The 15,466-nt window shown below is 45.1% G+C and overlaps 1 protein-coding gene across 5 annotated transcripts in view; it reads right to left on the bottom strand.

The window, feature by feature from the left end:
- The window catches only part of PLXNA4 (plexin A4), a 425,098-nt gene that overhangs the window by 50,018 nt on the left and 359,614 nt on the right, over nt 1-15,466 (bottom strand). For all 5 annotated transcript variants that reach the window (XM_080577830.1, XM_080577838.1, XM_080577839.1 and 2 more), the window contains 5 exons: nt 9,843-9,936; nt 7,823-8,062; nt 6,857-7,003; nt 1,340-1,574; nt 786-928 (listed from right to left, as the gene is read on the bottom strand). In XM_080577830.1, the coding sequence (XP_080433956.1) occupies nt 786-928; nt 1,340-1,574; nt 6,857-7,003; nt 7,823-8,062; nt 9,843-9,936 (859 nt within the window). The remainder of the gene's footprint in view (nt 1-785; nt 929-1,339; nt 1,575-6,856; nt 7,004-7,822; nt 8,063-9,842; nt 9,937-15,466) is intronic.

Below are 15,466 nucleotides of genomic sequence, written 5' to 3'. Positions count from 1 at the left end.
CAGCCAAGCGTGGTATTGCCTGCGCCAGCTTCTATTCCTCCTCCCTGCCAAATCACCCCAGTCTTGGCCTCCAGTAATCTCACCAGCACATGCCAGAGCCTCTCTGAAGCACAGAGCTTGCCAAAGACTTTGCAGAAAGCTCAGCCAAGGACCTCCCTGGCCTTGGCCGTGGTGTGTTACCCGCTTCTCTGGGCCAGCTATCCCTTGAGCAGATCCTGTCCAGAGCTGGGCAGTGTCTCACCATCCTCCCACCACTGCTGTATGGAGAGCTGGGATGAAGGGGGCAGATGTGGGCAGGTTATGGGCGGATTGGTCCTGGAGGTTTCTGACCTCACTGCAAACCACAGAGCAAAGGTGAACCTCCTTCAGAGAATGCAGGTTATTTCTGAAGGTGTTGCCAGAAAGAAAGGACTCTGGGTAGAATCAGAAATAGTCAAAGCTGCTGTGGTATAGGCAGATATGCTGCTCTGCTATAGGACTATTTTTCTGGACCCTGCACAGTCTGAAAAATAAACCCCAATAGGATGGAGACCAAGGAGGAGCTTAAAGCAGCAGACCTAACACACATAGATGTATGGGACTCTTCTAAGTAAATGAGTGATCAAACAGAATTTAACATCTAAGATAGCAAAACTCATCCTCCCTTTTCAATCTGGACTTTTAATGAGGTATTATTTTGTCCCTGGCAAGACACAGCATTGAAAGACATCATGTCCCCACCACTGGCACATCTTTTGCATTCAGGGCATGAGAGGAGCTGGCAGCTGGTGATGTTGATTTCATACCTCCAGGTCTCTCAGGACTGGGTGATCTTCAATGCCAGGGAAAAGCACCCTCATGGTGTAGGTTCGGTAATCGAGGAAAGGGATCCCAGCTCCATCCAGGTCACTTGTCAGCTCGTGAATATCCGTCTGCAGCTCCGCAAAGGCTGACACAAAAAAGGAACAAGGCATGCATCAATGACAGTCCAACTCTCCCTCATCATAATGGAAAAGGCCTTCAGACCCATGTGCATGAGACTAAGGTATAGATGGAGAAGCAACAGACGGAGAGGAAGAAGGTGGACAAGAGCCGGCTCACCCTTCCCACCACATAACCTTTCCTCAGGACCATATGCCAAGGCTCCTTCTGGACACTGAGTTAGCCAGTGCAGGTAAGACAAGGTGGAGGAATAAAGGATTTGGGGAAAATGGGCAAAGTCAGATTAGATCTAGGCTCGAGCCAACCCCACAACTCCCATTTCTTGGTGATATTTTGGCTCAAAGCTTTGTGGCTGGATCCCTGTCTCCTGACACTGTGGGAGTCTTCTCCCACATCATACCTTCTTTCCCCATCATACCTTCTTTGCACTCCAGTGCCACCCTGGACTCCAGGTTGTCCATCTGCATCTGCAGACGCTTGAGGGTCAAGTCACTTTCTCGGGACTTGCGCTTGTAGGCAATCAGCACAGCCACGATGAAGATGATGAGCAGACCACCAGCCACCGCGATGCTGACGATAGCTGGCAAGCTGAGGGGGCTGTCTGGAGAGATGTAGACCATCCCCGGGGAGAACTCCATCCCTCCTACACGAGCCTAGAGGGAAGGCAGGAGAAAGTTGTGTTGAAAATCCCATACAAGCAGGAACAGGGAGGAACTCCACCATCACCACAACTACAGCTGCTATGCAAGTCAAGCTCCCATGATAGCACGTGAATCATGACCTCTCAAATTAAACAGGGCATGAAGTATTCAGGAATAGAAAAGCTAAAACCATCTGAAATGTCATGTAGAAGCAGCTCTGTTGGTAGTGTCACCATAGACCAAAACAGCAAAGAACTCTCGGGTGAGAAATATCTTACCATGTCTTGGGTGAGACAAACCTCACCATGCCCAATGCCCTGGCTACACATCAATTCAGGGTTCATTTAGGGTTTTCCATGCTATGTCCTGAACAGCTAAGCTGTGTTGCACTGCCTTGATGTCAGTTAATCTGAGAACGCATGCATGACGCATCGCTCTTAGTTATGGACTGACGGGTGCTAACTTCATTATGGAACCGGAGACCTTTGACCCAGACAGCTGGCACAGGAGAGGCCAGAGCATTGGGTATGCCGAAATCACAGTCACAATTTGCTTTTGACTCATCAAGTTGAGAAAAAAGTATCTGGAAACCACTCGAATAGGAAACCACTCAAATAGGAAAAAAAAAAAAAAAAGCCCACAGAGCCTGGCCCGTCCTCTTTACAGCCCTTCTCTTAGCCACATGTTCTGCTTGGTCACATTGGCTAATGGACTTCACATGCTCACCAGGGGACAGGGAGCCAAACAGAGCATTCTGTTCTCCCTGCACTCTCAGAGGTTCTCAGGCCTCTGGGACACGTTTCTGTGTTAAACTTTGCTTTTAATAGCCAGAAAGAAACCCCGCAAGCGGTACTGTTGCATGCCCGACTAAACACTCTGCTGAAGAAAGTCTGATGGGAGCCCATTTATCCAACATGAACACCAATCCCAACAGCAATCCCACAGGGTGCCATTTGTTCAAGGCTACTACAAAGCTGTTCAAGACTATCTGTAAAACAGGACAAGTTTGAGTGGCAGGGGGAAAAGCACTGCTGACTAGTCTGAGATATAAAAGGAAGGCTTCTAAGACTGGGCTGTGGTAGGGGAACACTGGCTGTGGATCAGCATAAACCTAGGAAGATGCCATGCAAAGAGCTTGAAGAATCATGAAATGGTGCACCCCATCACTTCATCCCTGCCAAGGTTTGTCCTGAAGAAAAAAAGCTGGTCCTTCACAAAGTGAAAAATCTGTCTGCCAGGCAAAACCCAGGGCTACATGCTTCCCCCTCCCACTGTAAGTGGGACCCCTGACATATGCAATTGAACCTTTACCTATCTCCTTTATGAGGAGCTCTTTGTCTCCTTCTCAGCTCCCCTAGCAGTCAGTGCAAACAGCCTTCATCTCAGCCTAGTGCCCAGTCTTGCCCTACATCCCACCGGCTCTCAGTTAATCAGTCTGTTTCCAGCCTGCATGCATACGTGTTAATCCCAAACTTTCCATGCCTCAGCTCAGGCACTTACTCAGATTTCTTCCCTAGGTTTCAAGAGGTTGCAGCCAGCAGAAAAAAAAAAAATGAAGCAAAGAGTTATGAATTAATGCAAATCTTCCAAGCTGCTCTCACTCCTCACCACCACAGCCCTTGCTGGGGACATGAATGTTGTGTCTCCATCATCTAGAAATGATTTATGGAGCCACGTTACAACCACTCAGAAGATGCCTGTTTTGCTCTAACACCAGCTGTAGGCTGTTCCACAGTCGGTCCTGGTCAAAACCACCTAGCTGGAACCCTTATGTCTCGCACAGGACAGAGGTGAATACCTGGAAATACGTCATTTCCATCCACAAGGTCCTCTTACGCCCTGAATACCCCTAAACATTTGGAGATGGGCTCTAGAAAGATAACAGTGTCCACAGTGAGCAACTAAACAAAATCCAAACTCATCTGACCAGGCAACAGAGTTTGATGACCCTATTGTAGCACGTTATTGATGATTTGTAGAGCATCTTCAGTGGCCAAGGAACAACCTAGTAAGTCGAAGAATCATCAGTCCATAGTTTTCCTGTCTATTCCAAGATATAAGGCTCAACTCCACTTCAGAAAGCCTGCAAACGTAGAGTTTTGGTGTTGGCATGTGGCAAGCTCAGCTGAGAAGACAAGCTTCCAAAGTCAAAAGCTAATCTACTCACTCAAAACTATTGCCATTTGACCTAGAGCAGTGTCCCAAATCCTTCCAAGATGACAACAAAATTGGCTCACCAGTTTGCACAATTTCCTTCCTGTCACGGTGGATCAATAAACTGAGTCATTATATTTCATTTTCTGCTTCCTACAGTGGTCCTTTTCGTCTGGGCCTGGCAGTGAAATGAGTCCATTGATGGAGTTTCAGACTAGAGTCAAACAATCAAATTCCTGTCCCCAATGCAAGTCTGTCCTCAAAGCCCACCGAACAGCCTGGCTCTGTGGGTGGGATTCCTCTCACCAAACTTTTGACATGCACATCTGAGTTGGACATTACAGCATGCTTTTAGAGTCAACACAGAGAAAAGGCACTTTTAGCGTGTGATTCATGCCAGCTGCTTTTGACACCTGCTTTGACATTAGGATGAGACGCTTTATTCAGCACAAGTTCCCATTTCTCTCTATTAGCTATAAGAGAATTTGGACTCCTAGAGGGAAGCGTCTAGCAAAGTTCCTCTCTAAAGATGTTTTCAACACTGGAAAAGCCTCACAGTCCACAAATCAAACTGCTGGGATCTAATGGAATCTGTCTCTTGGAGAAGAAAGCCTGCAAGTTTGCAGTGCTATTTGTGAGCGCTTAAATGAAAATAATAAAATAGACAGATATGGCCCTACTTTATTTCTTGGGCCCCGAGTGTTTTCCAAGGAAGCTAGTAACACCTCCCAGACAACTGAATTCCATATTGCCAACCAACAGCTTGGCACTTGTTAGGTCTATTAATATGGCGTTTGCTCCAAATGGCACTATGGCAGAGCCCAGTTTTCTCCAGCAAAGTTTTAGGGACAACTTGTAATGGCTCAAGAGAGATTTTCTTAGGTCCTGTTCTGTAAAACTTGACTGTGGGTAGTGTCTTTCCTAGTGCAAGTTTGCCCTGGTAAAATATAAATGTTTGCCTTAGGATAATATCAATTGTGCCCTGAATTTCAATTGCTAAATTTGACCATCTCTCCATACAAAGATGCCAGGGTAATTTTCCACATGTAAATGAATACACAGAATACCAGCATCCCTTCGAGTGTACTCCACCTCTTCATTGCAGACCTTCTCTACCATGGTTACACATGAATCTTCCTTATATCTATTTCTCTTACTTGGAAAAGAGCTTGCCTCCAGATCTTATTCTGTCCTTATAAACCATTGCTCTAGCCTTGTTGTTCTTTCATATTTTTTCCAGTATTTAACTCAGTTATTCTATAAAAGATAGCTTAACTAGAGCAAAACCATCTCGACATCAACATGTGGCACTGTCACCGTTCCTTCCCTTTGAAATAATCACAGCGTTACACTGGTTAATTCAGCCCATGGTCTCCTCTCAGATCCAGGCCATTTCCATTTGCAGGAAAGGGTTTGTGCAGCAGTTTTCTCAAAGTTGCACAGGTAGTCATCGGCAGAAGCAGAAGGACCTGGGAGAGCTACCTGTCAATTGTCCTGACCCTCAGAGTGACATTCATGGGAGACGTGGGCAACAGAGCTGCTGTGCCATGCTGAAGGGGCATTTCCCAGCCCAGCTGTCCCCCTGGTAACTTCCAGATGCAAAGTCCATCCTTGAGCACTGGCCTCGATCAGAGGTGACCTTCCCTGTTTGATTCCCAGCCCAGACACTGTCAAAGGTTTGTCCCAGTGTTGGCTTTTGACATAGAAATCTGTAACTCGCCCCTAACAGTGATGCTCATTAAAAGGCTTCAATGGGATCATCTTCCCACATTTCCAGCAGAATCTCTTGTTTGATCAGCATCCTCAGAAAGGGGTTATTTTCTTCACTTAAGCTGTCCCAAGCTGCAGAAACAGGGGAGACTTTCCAATTAGAAAGGCCCGGCCAGATGTTCATCCTCCCTGATCCCCAGGGGTTGATTATTGCTCACCTGACTTTGAGCTCTGAGCTCTATCTCTCCAGGGCTGTTTTAGTCCATCTCTGACTAACCATATGTTTAATTATATTCATGAAAATGACAGGGAACATATATTGCTGTGTTCAAAAGCTTTGGTATTCACACAGAGAAAATCTCCCACTTCATTATTGCTCCTCTTGGAGTGTCTTTATGTGCTTTACAATGAATTGAGAGCCACAGCATATTTGCATGGCTGAAAAAGGATTATTACCTCTATTTTCCAGATGATAAACTTCAGCACAGAGAAGTTAAGTAGCCAATGTGAGGTCTCCCAGCAGCAGTCACAATTGGGACCAAGGATGGTCACCATAAACTCTCTCTTCTCTAAAAGACTGCAGAAAATTCTTTCATTTTATTTATTCTTTTTAAGAGCCATGTGGTGCGTCTCCCTCAAATTCTACAAATCTCACTGCATCAAATTAAACAAATACATGACAGATTTGGGAGGGCAACAGAGAGGTGGAAAAAAAGTTGATCCCAGGCAACGAAAAACATTGATCATCCACATGTCTGATGTCAGTTATTAGTCTTTGTTGTGTTTCCACCCACAGCTCCGTACGACTCAGATGAGTTTGCTGATGTGCTGTTTATCGGGCAACAGCACTGAGGCATGCAAATTGCTGAGAGGCAAGTAAAGGAGTGAATAAATCAGAGAATAGAGGAGGAAGCTCCCTCTGATGTAATCACTGGGTTCATTTTTCATAGGTTCCAGGAAGGATATGCAAGATTACACTAAGTTGTATAGATGTCAAAATCTCAAAGTCACACTACAGTCCATATCCTGCATGTTCTTTTCTCCTATATTAAGACAAATTTTAGCCACCAACATGCTGGTAGTTGCTGGGGACTGTGATGAATTTAACAAAGTACGTTGTGTAGGGAATATGTTACATGTATGAACTCACACGAGCATCTGGGATTCTTACCGGCTGTATGAAGAAAGAAGAGAAGAAAACTTTCCTAAAGTTTTGATTACAAAAAGTCCCTCACTGTCCTTAAAGATCTCCAAGTTGCTTTTCTAGGATTGATGGGGATATTACGTCAAGGGGGGACTCTGATATTTGTAGGCTCTACATAAGGTAAATGATGATGCAAACCCCTAGGAGATCTCTGCCAGCTCCTCAGCATTTTTGTGCCCTCCCAGCTCACCCGGGGAAGAAAAGCTGAGTTTCAGGCATCACTTACCATCACCTTGTGCCGTCCAATGAGGTTTGGGGACTCACACAGCAGCTGCACATCTGATACGGTCACCACACAGGGCTTCTCACCAACCAGAACAGTGTAGTTCAGCTTGGCATTCCCTCCTGCCACTGGTGGGATCAGGTTCTTGCCCTGGACAGAAAAGAGGGTCACCCCCCCCCAAAAAAAAACATGTCAGAAAAGAGTTTTCCTTCCAATTTTGGTTTGCTTCTGTTACACAAGTGTTAACATTGCACTCAACATTCAAGCTTCACCGTTCACTAACTTAGCAAGAAAAAAACACTTAAAAAATCCTACAGAAGACAATAGGGATGGATAGACTGTCATCAGTCAAAACAGCTTGTCCTGTTTCTGTCTCTGGAACTAAAGAATTGCATACAAGTCTTGAACAAACAGGCCCTCAGAAAACATTCAGGCTATACTGAAACATATTTCCAAATGTGCAAGCAGGTATTCTGCGTGCACAAATATTTCTTTGTGTATGTGCCACATACCAGTGCTGATATGGAAATGTTCAAGCATAAAATTCCTTCTTTGTGTAGCTGCCCAGATTACAAAAATGACAGAAGACTGCTGTGGGATTTGCCTGGGAGTGAGAGGAAGGTCTCTAAAACCCAAGAAAGAAATAGGTTTGGGTATTTAACGGCCAGCCCTGCCACAGTGGTTGAAAATTGTCTTCCCTGGCAAACAACAGTGGTTGCAAATTTAGGTGGCCCACGTTTAGCTACAGCAGGGATTTATATTTTGTAGTTTTGGGTATTGAAGAAGCTGAGCAGTGATTGGTGCAGTGTTTGCTGATGGTGACTCTGATGTGATGCAATAGGATGGGTGCAAAGAGTGGAGGAAATCTCTGGGGATGCCACTGTGATTAGTGGGCTGCTAGCAGACACAGAAAGACCACAGGCAGCATGTGTCTGACCATCCTCATCCCGTCCTTGGTCCCCATCTCACCTTCAGTATGATTGGACTTCCTGGCTTCAGCTCCAGGATCCCCGAGGGATTGAAAACCTCAAAGACTGGGTTTGGGTAGTAGGTGAAGTTGGTTTTGTTGAGGATCAGCAGGGACTGCACATTGTCGAGAATGAAGCCAAACTCCTCTGGACGCTCAGCTAGCTCAGACTGGTGATTGGGGTCAACAGCCAGTGCTGGCGCCTGGCAGGTCATCTCCGTGCTGTTCTGCACCTCGCAGTTCTGGGGAGAGAAACCCAACACGGGGAGAGTTTATGGAAATGCCTCCAGCTCTGCTCGTGGGCTGATACCTCCCAAGGAAATGCTAGCCTAGCAGAGGACACTGAGGAGCAGACCTCCTTGGTTATCAAGAGGCAAACTGGTGCTTTGCTGCTTCAAAGCAGGCCCCAAACCCATCAGGCAATCAAGGGAAGGATTAGGGAAGATTTGCTGGGATTGGTGTGTAGAACAGTTTGTATTGCAACTGGTCATCCTGTGCCTCTGCTCTGAGGGAGTTCAGCCTCTGGGGTTGCCAGGTTTTCTTTCCTTCTAGAAATAAGAAGTTCTTTTTTTTTTTTTCCTTTTTTTCTTTTTTGGATGGTGGAAGCTCATCAAAGCCCCACAACCATCCTGCAGTTAACTCTCACATCTAAAGATCATTCCACAAATATATGTGCAGTGCATGCTCATTTGTGTCCAGGATATTCCTGTTTGCACAGCCAGCTACATGAAATGATGCCCACCAAGCTGGAGTGGAGAAGACAATGGGGTAACTTTCAGGACACACTGAAGTCCAGTTCCAAACCTGACTACTAAAACCTACTTTTTTGTGTATCTGACAAAGGGGTAGTAGATTGTGAAAGGCTATTATCCCTGACTCCCATTTTAAGCCCCTAGAAATTACATCTGGTTGATTTTCAGGATCTGAGCTTTCACCTTTCTATGACACGGTTCCTAGCACTGTGCATCCTGGTCTCGCCAGGCACTACCAGGCTCTGAGCACCGAAAGAGCACTTCCCGATGCAAAACTGGTGGGTAGTTCGTCATGAGCACTTGTAAGATGATGAATAGGCTTCATCAAGTGCACAATGGCATAATTGTTTGACTCTATTGTGTCATGCAAGAGCTGGAGTCTGCAGGAAGAATGTGATGAAGTCGTGCAGGCTTCTAATTCTGCAGCAAGCTTGAGAAATGTTTGGCCGTGCTGTGCCCAGAAACACGACACATTACCAAAGCATACCTACATACATACATAATGAAGTGGACCGGGGTTTTCCTATAGTTCATGAGGGCCTGGAAGATTGCCCACTGAGATTTACATCAGGCCAGAAACCAACATCAAAAGGTATTTCCTGAATCTGATGGGATGTGAGAGGTGACAAGATTGCTTTGGATTTGGCTTTATGAAGGGCGACACAGCAGAGTTCACAGGGGAACTGGGATAAGACCGAAATTTAAGTCTCTCCATTTGCAGACTGCAGTCTTTCTGCATTAATTTAGCCTATATTCCCATATTTTCTTTTCAGATCTACCACAGTTTCGCCATTGTTCATGAGGCAATCGGTCACCGAGAGCTGAGCTGGGCTGTAAATGTAGCTGATTAACTCTGGATACACTTTTGCGGGATCCCAAATGGGTCAGGGAACGGACAGAGTAGTATTAAAGAGTACTACTATACACAGGCCCTTCTACTCCCAGCACACCCTGAATTTGAGTCTGTGTATGAATAGGCATAGGTAATAAATAGCATCAGATGTGCATAGGACAAGAGAGAGGACAGGTATCCTCGAGCCAACAGAAGAATCAGGCTCAGCAGAGACCAGGAGCTGAAGGACCCTTCATGTCTCTGTCCCCTCCTTGGTCCAGTGCTCCTTTGTAGAGAGAGGATGGGGTAATCTTAGAGGAAGCCATGCCCCCTTTTCTGGATGCAACAGGAGACTTCAGCCTCCTCAGCTGTTAGGAAGCCTCTGTCACCACCCTGGACATTTCCTCCTGCAGTCCCCAGCCCAGCAGCAATACTCACATTGACGTGTTCCTTTCCACCGTGCTTTGCCCGGATCTGGGGGTTCTGGATTAGGTCTAGGTGAGTTCCCCACACAGCAATGGGCGTGTTGCCACTAGAGAAGACGAAATGAAAGAAAAGCATAAACCCATCTAATACATACCAGTCCTGATATTAAACCAGCAGTGGGTTGTCTATTTTCCTAAATGTTTACTGTAAAGTGCCTGACCACATCTCACAGACCTCTAGGAAAGAACACAAAGCAAACCAAACCTAACCAAATAGTATTTTTCTCATTAATTTATAGGTGGAGAAAGAAGTAAAACTGTATGCTTGTTGAAACTGACATGTCGAGCAGCATCTGTGTGCTCCATTGTCAGGACTCAGCAATCACAACTTTGATAATGAGAAGAGCAGGAAATCTAGAAGAGGCTTTTTGGAATGGTCCATAGATGATATCTTCTATTCTGTTTAAAGAACGGAGTAAAAAAAAAAAAAAAAAAAAAAAAAAGTATAGAAACTGTCCAGTGCAAGCAACCATAGAGGATTCAGTTCTGCCTTGTTTGGGGTCTGTAGTTCTGTCTTCGATATTAAACTTGCTATAGAAAGCACCATTCTGAATAAGGAAATGCCACTTCATGGAGCCACCTACTTCAATGCTGCCAGGGAACCCAGTCCCACCACGTCTAGAAGAAACAGAGCCAAAGTCTTCAGACTTGGTCTGAATAAGGCATTTGCTTTGCTTCATTTAGTGACCCAGGCAGATATGCTCTGCAAAGTGTGTAGAACCAACATTTGACAGAGTAGAGATTTCTAATCACTGTGTCCTTTTGCTCAGCCAAAACTTGATTTCCTGAGAAAGTTGATTCATACAGGCCATGACCTTACATTTAGTTGATGTTATTGCTTTTATAACATCTCCCGCAGCCCAGCTTAAGAAGGGGAGATGGAGACAGAGCCCTTTTCATTCCCTGCAGTCAGCCTCACCAGAAGGAAACAGCTTTCAACCCTCTTTCCATTCCTTTGCCTCTCGTGTGTAGGAGAGAGAGGAAGGAAAGTGCAAAGGAACATTCACAGGCTTTAGTAGGAGCCAGTGTGTGGGATGGCTTTGAACTCTGCATGGAGGGGAAGGGTTCACCACAGGCAGGTTTGGCCATCCCAAACCAAAGCAGCGCTGCTCTGCGAGGGTCAGCTCTCCCCTTGCAGCCCATGGGTGCCTGCTGCAGGGGCAACGTGGTGCAAGGGCTGGATGGGGAAGAGTTATCTGAGAAAGCAAAAACCCCAGCTCTCAGGGCTCAGGCAGCCAAGGCAGGGTGAGGAAACGTCATCAGTGCCCAGTCTCTGCTATGGAGCTGAAGGTTTCCCAGGGATGAGGAGCATTCTCATCGGTTTCAGCACCTGCATCTGTAACTCCCCTTGGAAACTGTCCAGGCTTCAAATTATTTCCTGGAGCTCTTTGCTGAGAACGGGAGGGAAAGCCATGCAGAAATCAGATGGATTTATGTGGGGCTGGGAAAAGAAAGCCCAGCATCCCTTTCCTGCCTCTAGGTAAACCTCCACGTGCACGAAATATGAAACAAGTGCATTACAAATGAGACTGGAGAAAACAAGAGGGAATAAACAAACTGTAAGGCAGAAGCCTGGGCTGGTCAACAGATCTCTCCCAGTTCTAACTTTTGTTTTCCATGTTCCTCGTTTATGTTTTATTATTAAACAGATGAGGAAGGTAGGAATTAAAGCAGATATACACCTCTGCTCAGCAGTGTGGCTATCAGGTGTCAGAGAGCTGGATGCAGCTAGCTGGGACTGTGCTTCAGCCCTTCTAGCTGCTTCTACCCTGTTAGCCCAAACAGGGCCAGGACACCAGCTCAAACACTGGCTGGTGGCCATCCATGCTTTTAAGCTGTTAGCAGTACTCTGGCTTGGTTTAAAGTGCCTTGCTACCCTCCCAGGCAATGCCTGGTCATGTTCAAGGCATTGCAAGGGCCAGAGAGCACTTCCAATAAGCAGAATGGGTGAAGTTATACTGAATTTCAAGGAGAAAGATTATTTGATGGTATGGATGGGGGCTATGCAAGCTAGCTGGCTTTAGGTCCAAGGATAGCCCTGAATTAAGTATTTAGTAGTTTAAACATAACTTCGACCAAGAAGCCTGTAAATTTGAAGTCATCTTAAGAATAGGTGGAGGAAGGGTGGTGTGAGGAGGGCACCCCCATTGCAATAAAAAGTTATTATCTTTTCAAAACAAGGAGACACTTTTGTTCTAAACCCCAGCATAGCAAAGGTGTGATCATAGCTCCGACCACAAACCCCAAATCTTTCTCAAGAGCTTGTGGTGAAGCCATGAGCTCTACCCATGAGCATTGTCACAACTCTGTCTCCCTGCAGGTGCTCCTGTGATACTTCTCTGAGAGGTTCCTTATGGTCTTGCAAGAAAAGGCTGTACAGGCTGATCCATGGATCATACGTGGCTTTGAGTTCTGCGGGGTACCTCACGTTCTTATTCATAGGAGAGCTTCCCATCCCTTCCCTATAGGGAAAAATACACCGTCCCTAAAATGCAACTTCATGCTGAGGGTTCCTGACATCATCCAGGGAGACCTGGCTTGTCAAGAACCTGAGGAGAAAGGCATAAACCAAGTTTTTGTTTCCCCATTGTCCTGTTTCTTCTGGATTTTTGGCTGTGGGCCTTTACTCTTTTAATTATTATTTATTATTTTTTATGAATCTCTGCTGATTCAAAGTAGAAGGGATTTTGTGTATTTACTCAACAGTTTTATGTGTTCCAGACATATCAAATGTGTGTGCATATATACATATCTATATATGAGTGTGTGTATATATAAATAAATCCTTTTATTTAATCAACCGAGTCTGTGCACACAGTTTTTAAACCACGTGTTAAAAATTCTGTATTTGGTTTGGAAACCGAGCTTGCAGGCTCCAACCACACTTATTAAGCAAAGCTACAGCAGAGGATCAGACAGGGACCTTCTCTCTGGAAAAAAAAATAAAAATAAAATAAAATAAAATAAAATAAAATAAAATAAAATAAAATAAAATAAAATAAAATAAAATAAAATAAAATAAAATAAAATAAAATAAAATAAAATAAAATAAAAGCCAAAGAAATTCTGTTCACTGAAGACATCACCTGAAAACTCACTCTGGCTTGCAAATCCAGCAAATTCAACTGCTCTTTGCCTTCACGTGAAAACTGGTAGCCACTGCCTTCTGTGGCTGTGGGTGAATGCCCTGTTGTAGCCACTTCTCACCCAGATCAGAGTAGTGACAGACACTTCTGCTCAGCAAAATGTCAGAGGTGCCAAGACTAAGAGCTTTCTTAATTTAACTCTTTTTTTTTTTTTTTTTTTTGTCCCGAAAGCTCTAAGCGTAATTTTCTCTCTGCAGGCTCAGATAATTGCTGGACGTAATTCAAATCAAACCCAGATCAAATGTATTAATGGAGCCTTATAAAATTCTAGGTACCTGCCAGCCCAGCGTGACTCATTTTTTTTGGCGATGTGAGTAAATTAGCAGTAATCTTTTCTTTATTGTCTTGGAAAATGGCACTTGAGAAGGTTTTAAGCCAGTCTGGGTACATTCATTCACTAATTTTGCAAAGCTGGTTTAGTAGCAATCATCTATCCCTCAAAACAGCTTAGCCCCACAGCCAGGAGTGATGAATCAGAGATTTGCTGTAATGAATCATACTGCATAACAAATATAGCAAGGAAGAGCCTCCTCGGTCTGTCTCCAGATCCACGTGTCTCTCAACTAACTTATTTCTTGTTTGATTCCCAGTAGTTGAGCTGGCTGCCCTTTTATCCAGCTCTCTGTGGATGCCTTGCTTTGTCTCCATTACAAACTCAGGACGGAGCTCCATGGCTTAACAGTGATTGTCCAAAAAATGGGCTCAGACACCCTGAACCACAGAGGGAATCCTGGATACTGCAACTTATCTCTCTGCACGCTCCTCCAAGGTTACAATTCAAAATAATTCAAAAGTGCAAAAGAAAGGGCACAAAAGCAGAGGTGCAGTGGGCAGACCTGGTTAAAATTAGTCTCCTGCTACTGATCAAGTGGATGCTTTCTATTTTAGAGGTACCAAAGAGAGTAAGTTAGAGGCTGTATCTGAATGATGAGACAGAGTCCCAGTCATCCATCCTAGCAGCTACGGACCCTGCAAATAAGCTGGCACCTGTGAAACAAGCACCTCTTCTTAATTTGCTTTATGCTGGGAGGAGGATGGGAGATCCATGGCAGAAAGCACTGGGATGCAGATCCTGTGCAACTCAGGGCCAGACAAAGCTGGGCCATTCCACCTCCAACCTCTCCTTGGCTGCTTCTTTGTCTCTTGCTGGGAGCTTCAGAAGAGAAACCAGGGAGCAAACAGGCTCTGGAGAGCTTCTCCTCTCACCTCCCAGCCAGGCCCGAAGCCAGGTGAAGGAAGGGCCCGTTCTGTCGCTTTCCTGGGGATAAAAGGGGAATTCACTCTCCTGGGTTGTCAATCTTACACCTTTTAAGCAGCACTAAACTCACTTTAATAAGGAAGGGACTAAAGCGATTTCTCATTTCACTGATAACCTGAACTCTGACTGAAAATAAAACCTCCAAATGGAAAATCCAGACACTAAAGCTTCGAGCCCAACGTGTAAAGATTCAATCCGGCTAAATCGGTAAATTCCCTCATGGTAATTAAAGGCACTAATTGATTTGTGAAAACATCTTCTGGAGGGGAGCTGAACTGAGGGGATTTACGAGTCCTGCTCCTAATCCCCAGATACTCCAATCAGTCCGGTTTGACAGGGGAGCAGAGAGCTACAGTGGATGAATGAAGGGACACTAAGATTTCTTATTTTGTATCTTTTCAAGGAAATACCAGTGTATTTAGTAGCTAGTTCCTCTATTCCTGAGACCATTTCTGCAAGATTCAGAGAGTATTTGGGTAACACTTTGATGCCTTCCACAACCAGGGCAAATGCTATACTCAGACATTGCACGAACCTTCTGAATTCACCAAAGCAGCATCAATGAGCTAAAGAGCAAAAGGGATACCTAATATGGAGGAAGACCCTTTGGTAGGGCAGGGACCTGGGCTCCCTTTGTATTTCATCTCAGGAGATGGCCTTGGGGCTTCCAGGCATGATAGCCAAACAAGCAATACTTATTCCTAAACCAGCAGGTAAGGCTGTGAGAAGGTGAGAATTGCTTTCAAACCCAAGGACTATTCCCTTCTCTAAGCACAGTCATGATGTTTATGTCTGGGTCTAGGAGGCTAATGGATATTTGACTGGTGCTGTCACCATAAAAAAACATGGACCCAGCCCAATGGGACCCAAAACATAATCATGACCAGAAAAAAAAAGTAAGAATTGCAGCCTTTAGGAACACAACAGCTCCAGGGGACTGTGATACCACTGAGTGAGCATCTGGGTACTGGAAATAAACACCAGGCTGCAGTAAAGAAAGAGAAAGCTTCAACATCAGGCTGGAGACCTGCTGTACCTGCCTTTGTAATTAAAACATGAAGTCCCCAGGGCAAACTTCTGATGAGCAGTTGCAGCTGGATTTTGCTGCATTAAGCCAGCAAGAAAGCTGTAGTCTGCCAGTGAAGGTTCATTTAGCTTTGGACTACACCGAGT

The sequence above is a fragment of the Anser brachyrhynchus genome (assembly GCF_964034855.1).
Source record: "Anser brachyrhynchus genome assembly, chromosome: 1".
NCBI classification, from domain to species: Eukaryota; Metazoa; Chordata; class Aves; order Anseriformes; family Anatidae; genus Anser; species Anser brachyrhynchus.
Note: the sequence above shows the minus strand (reverse complement) of the source record. Positions and strands in the feature narration are given on the sequence as shown.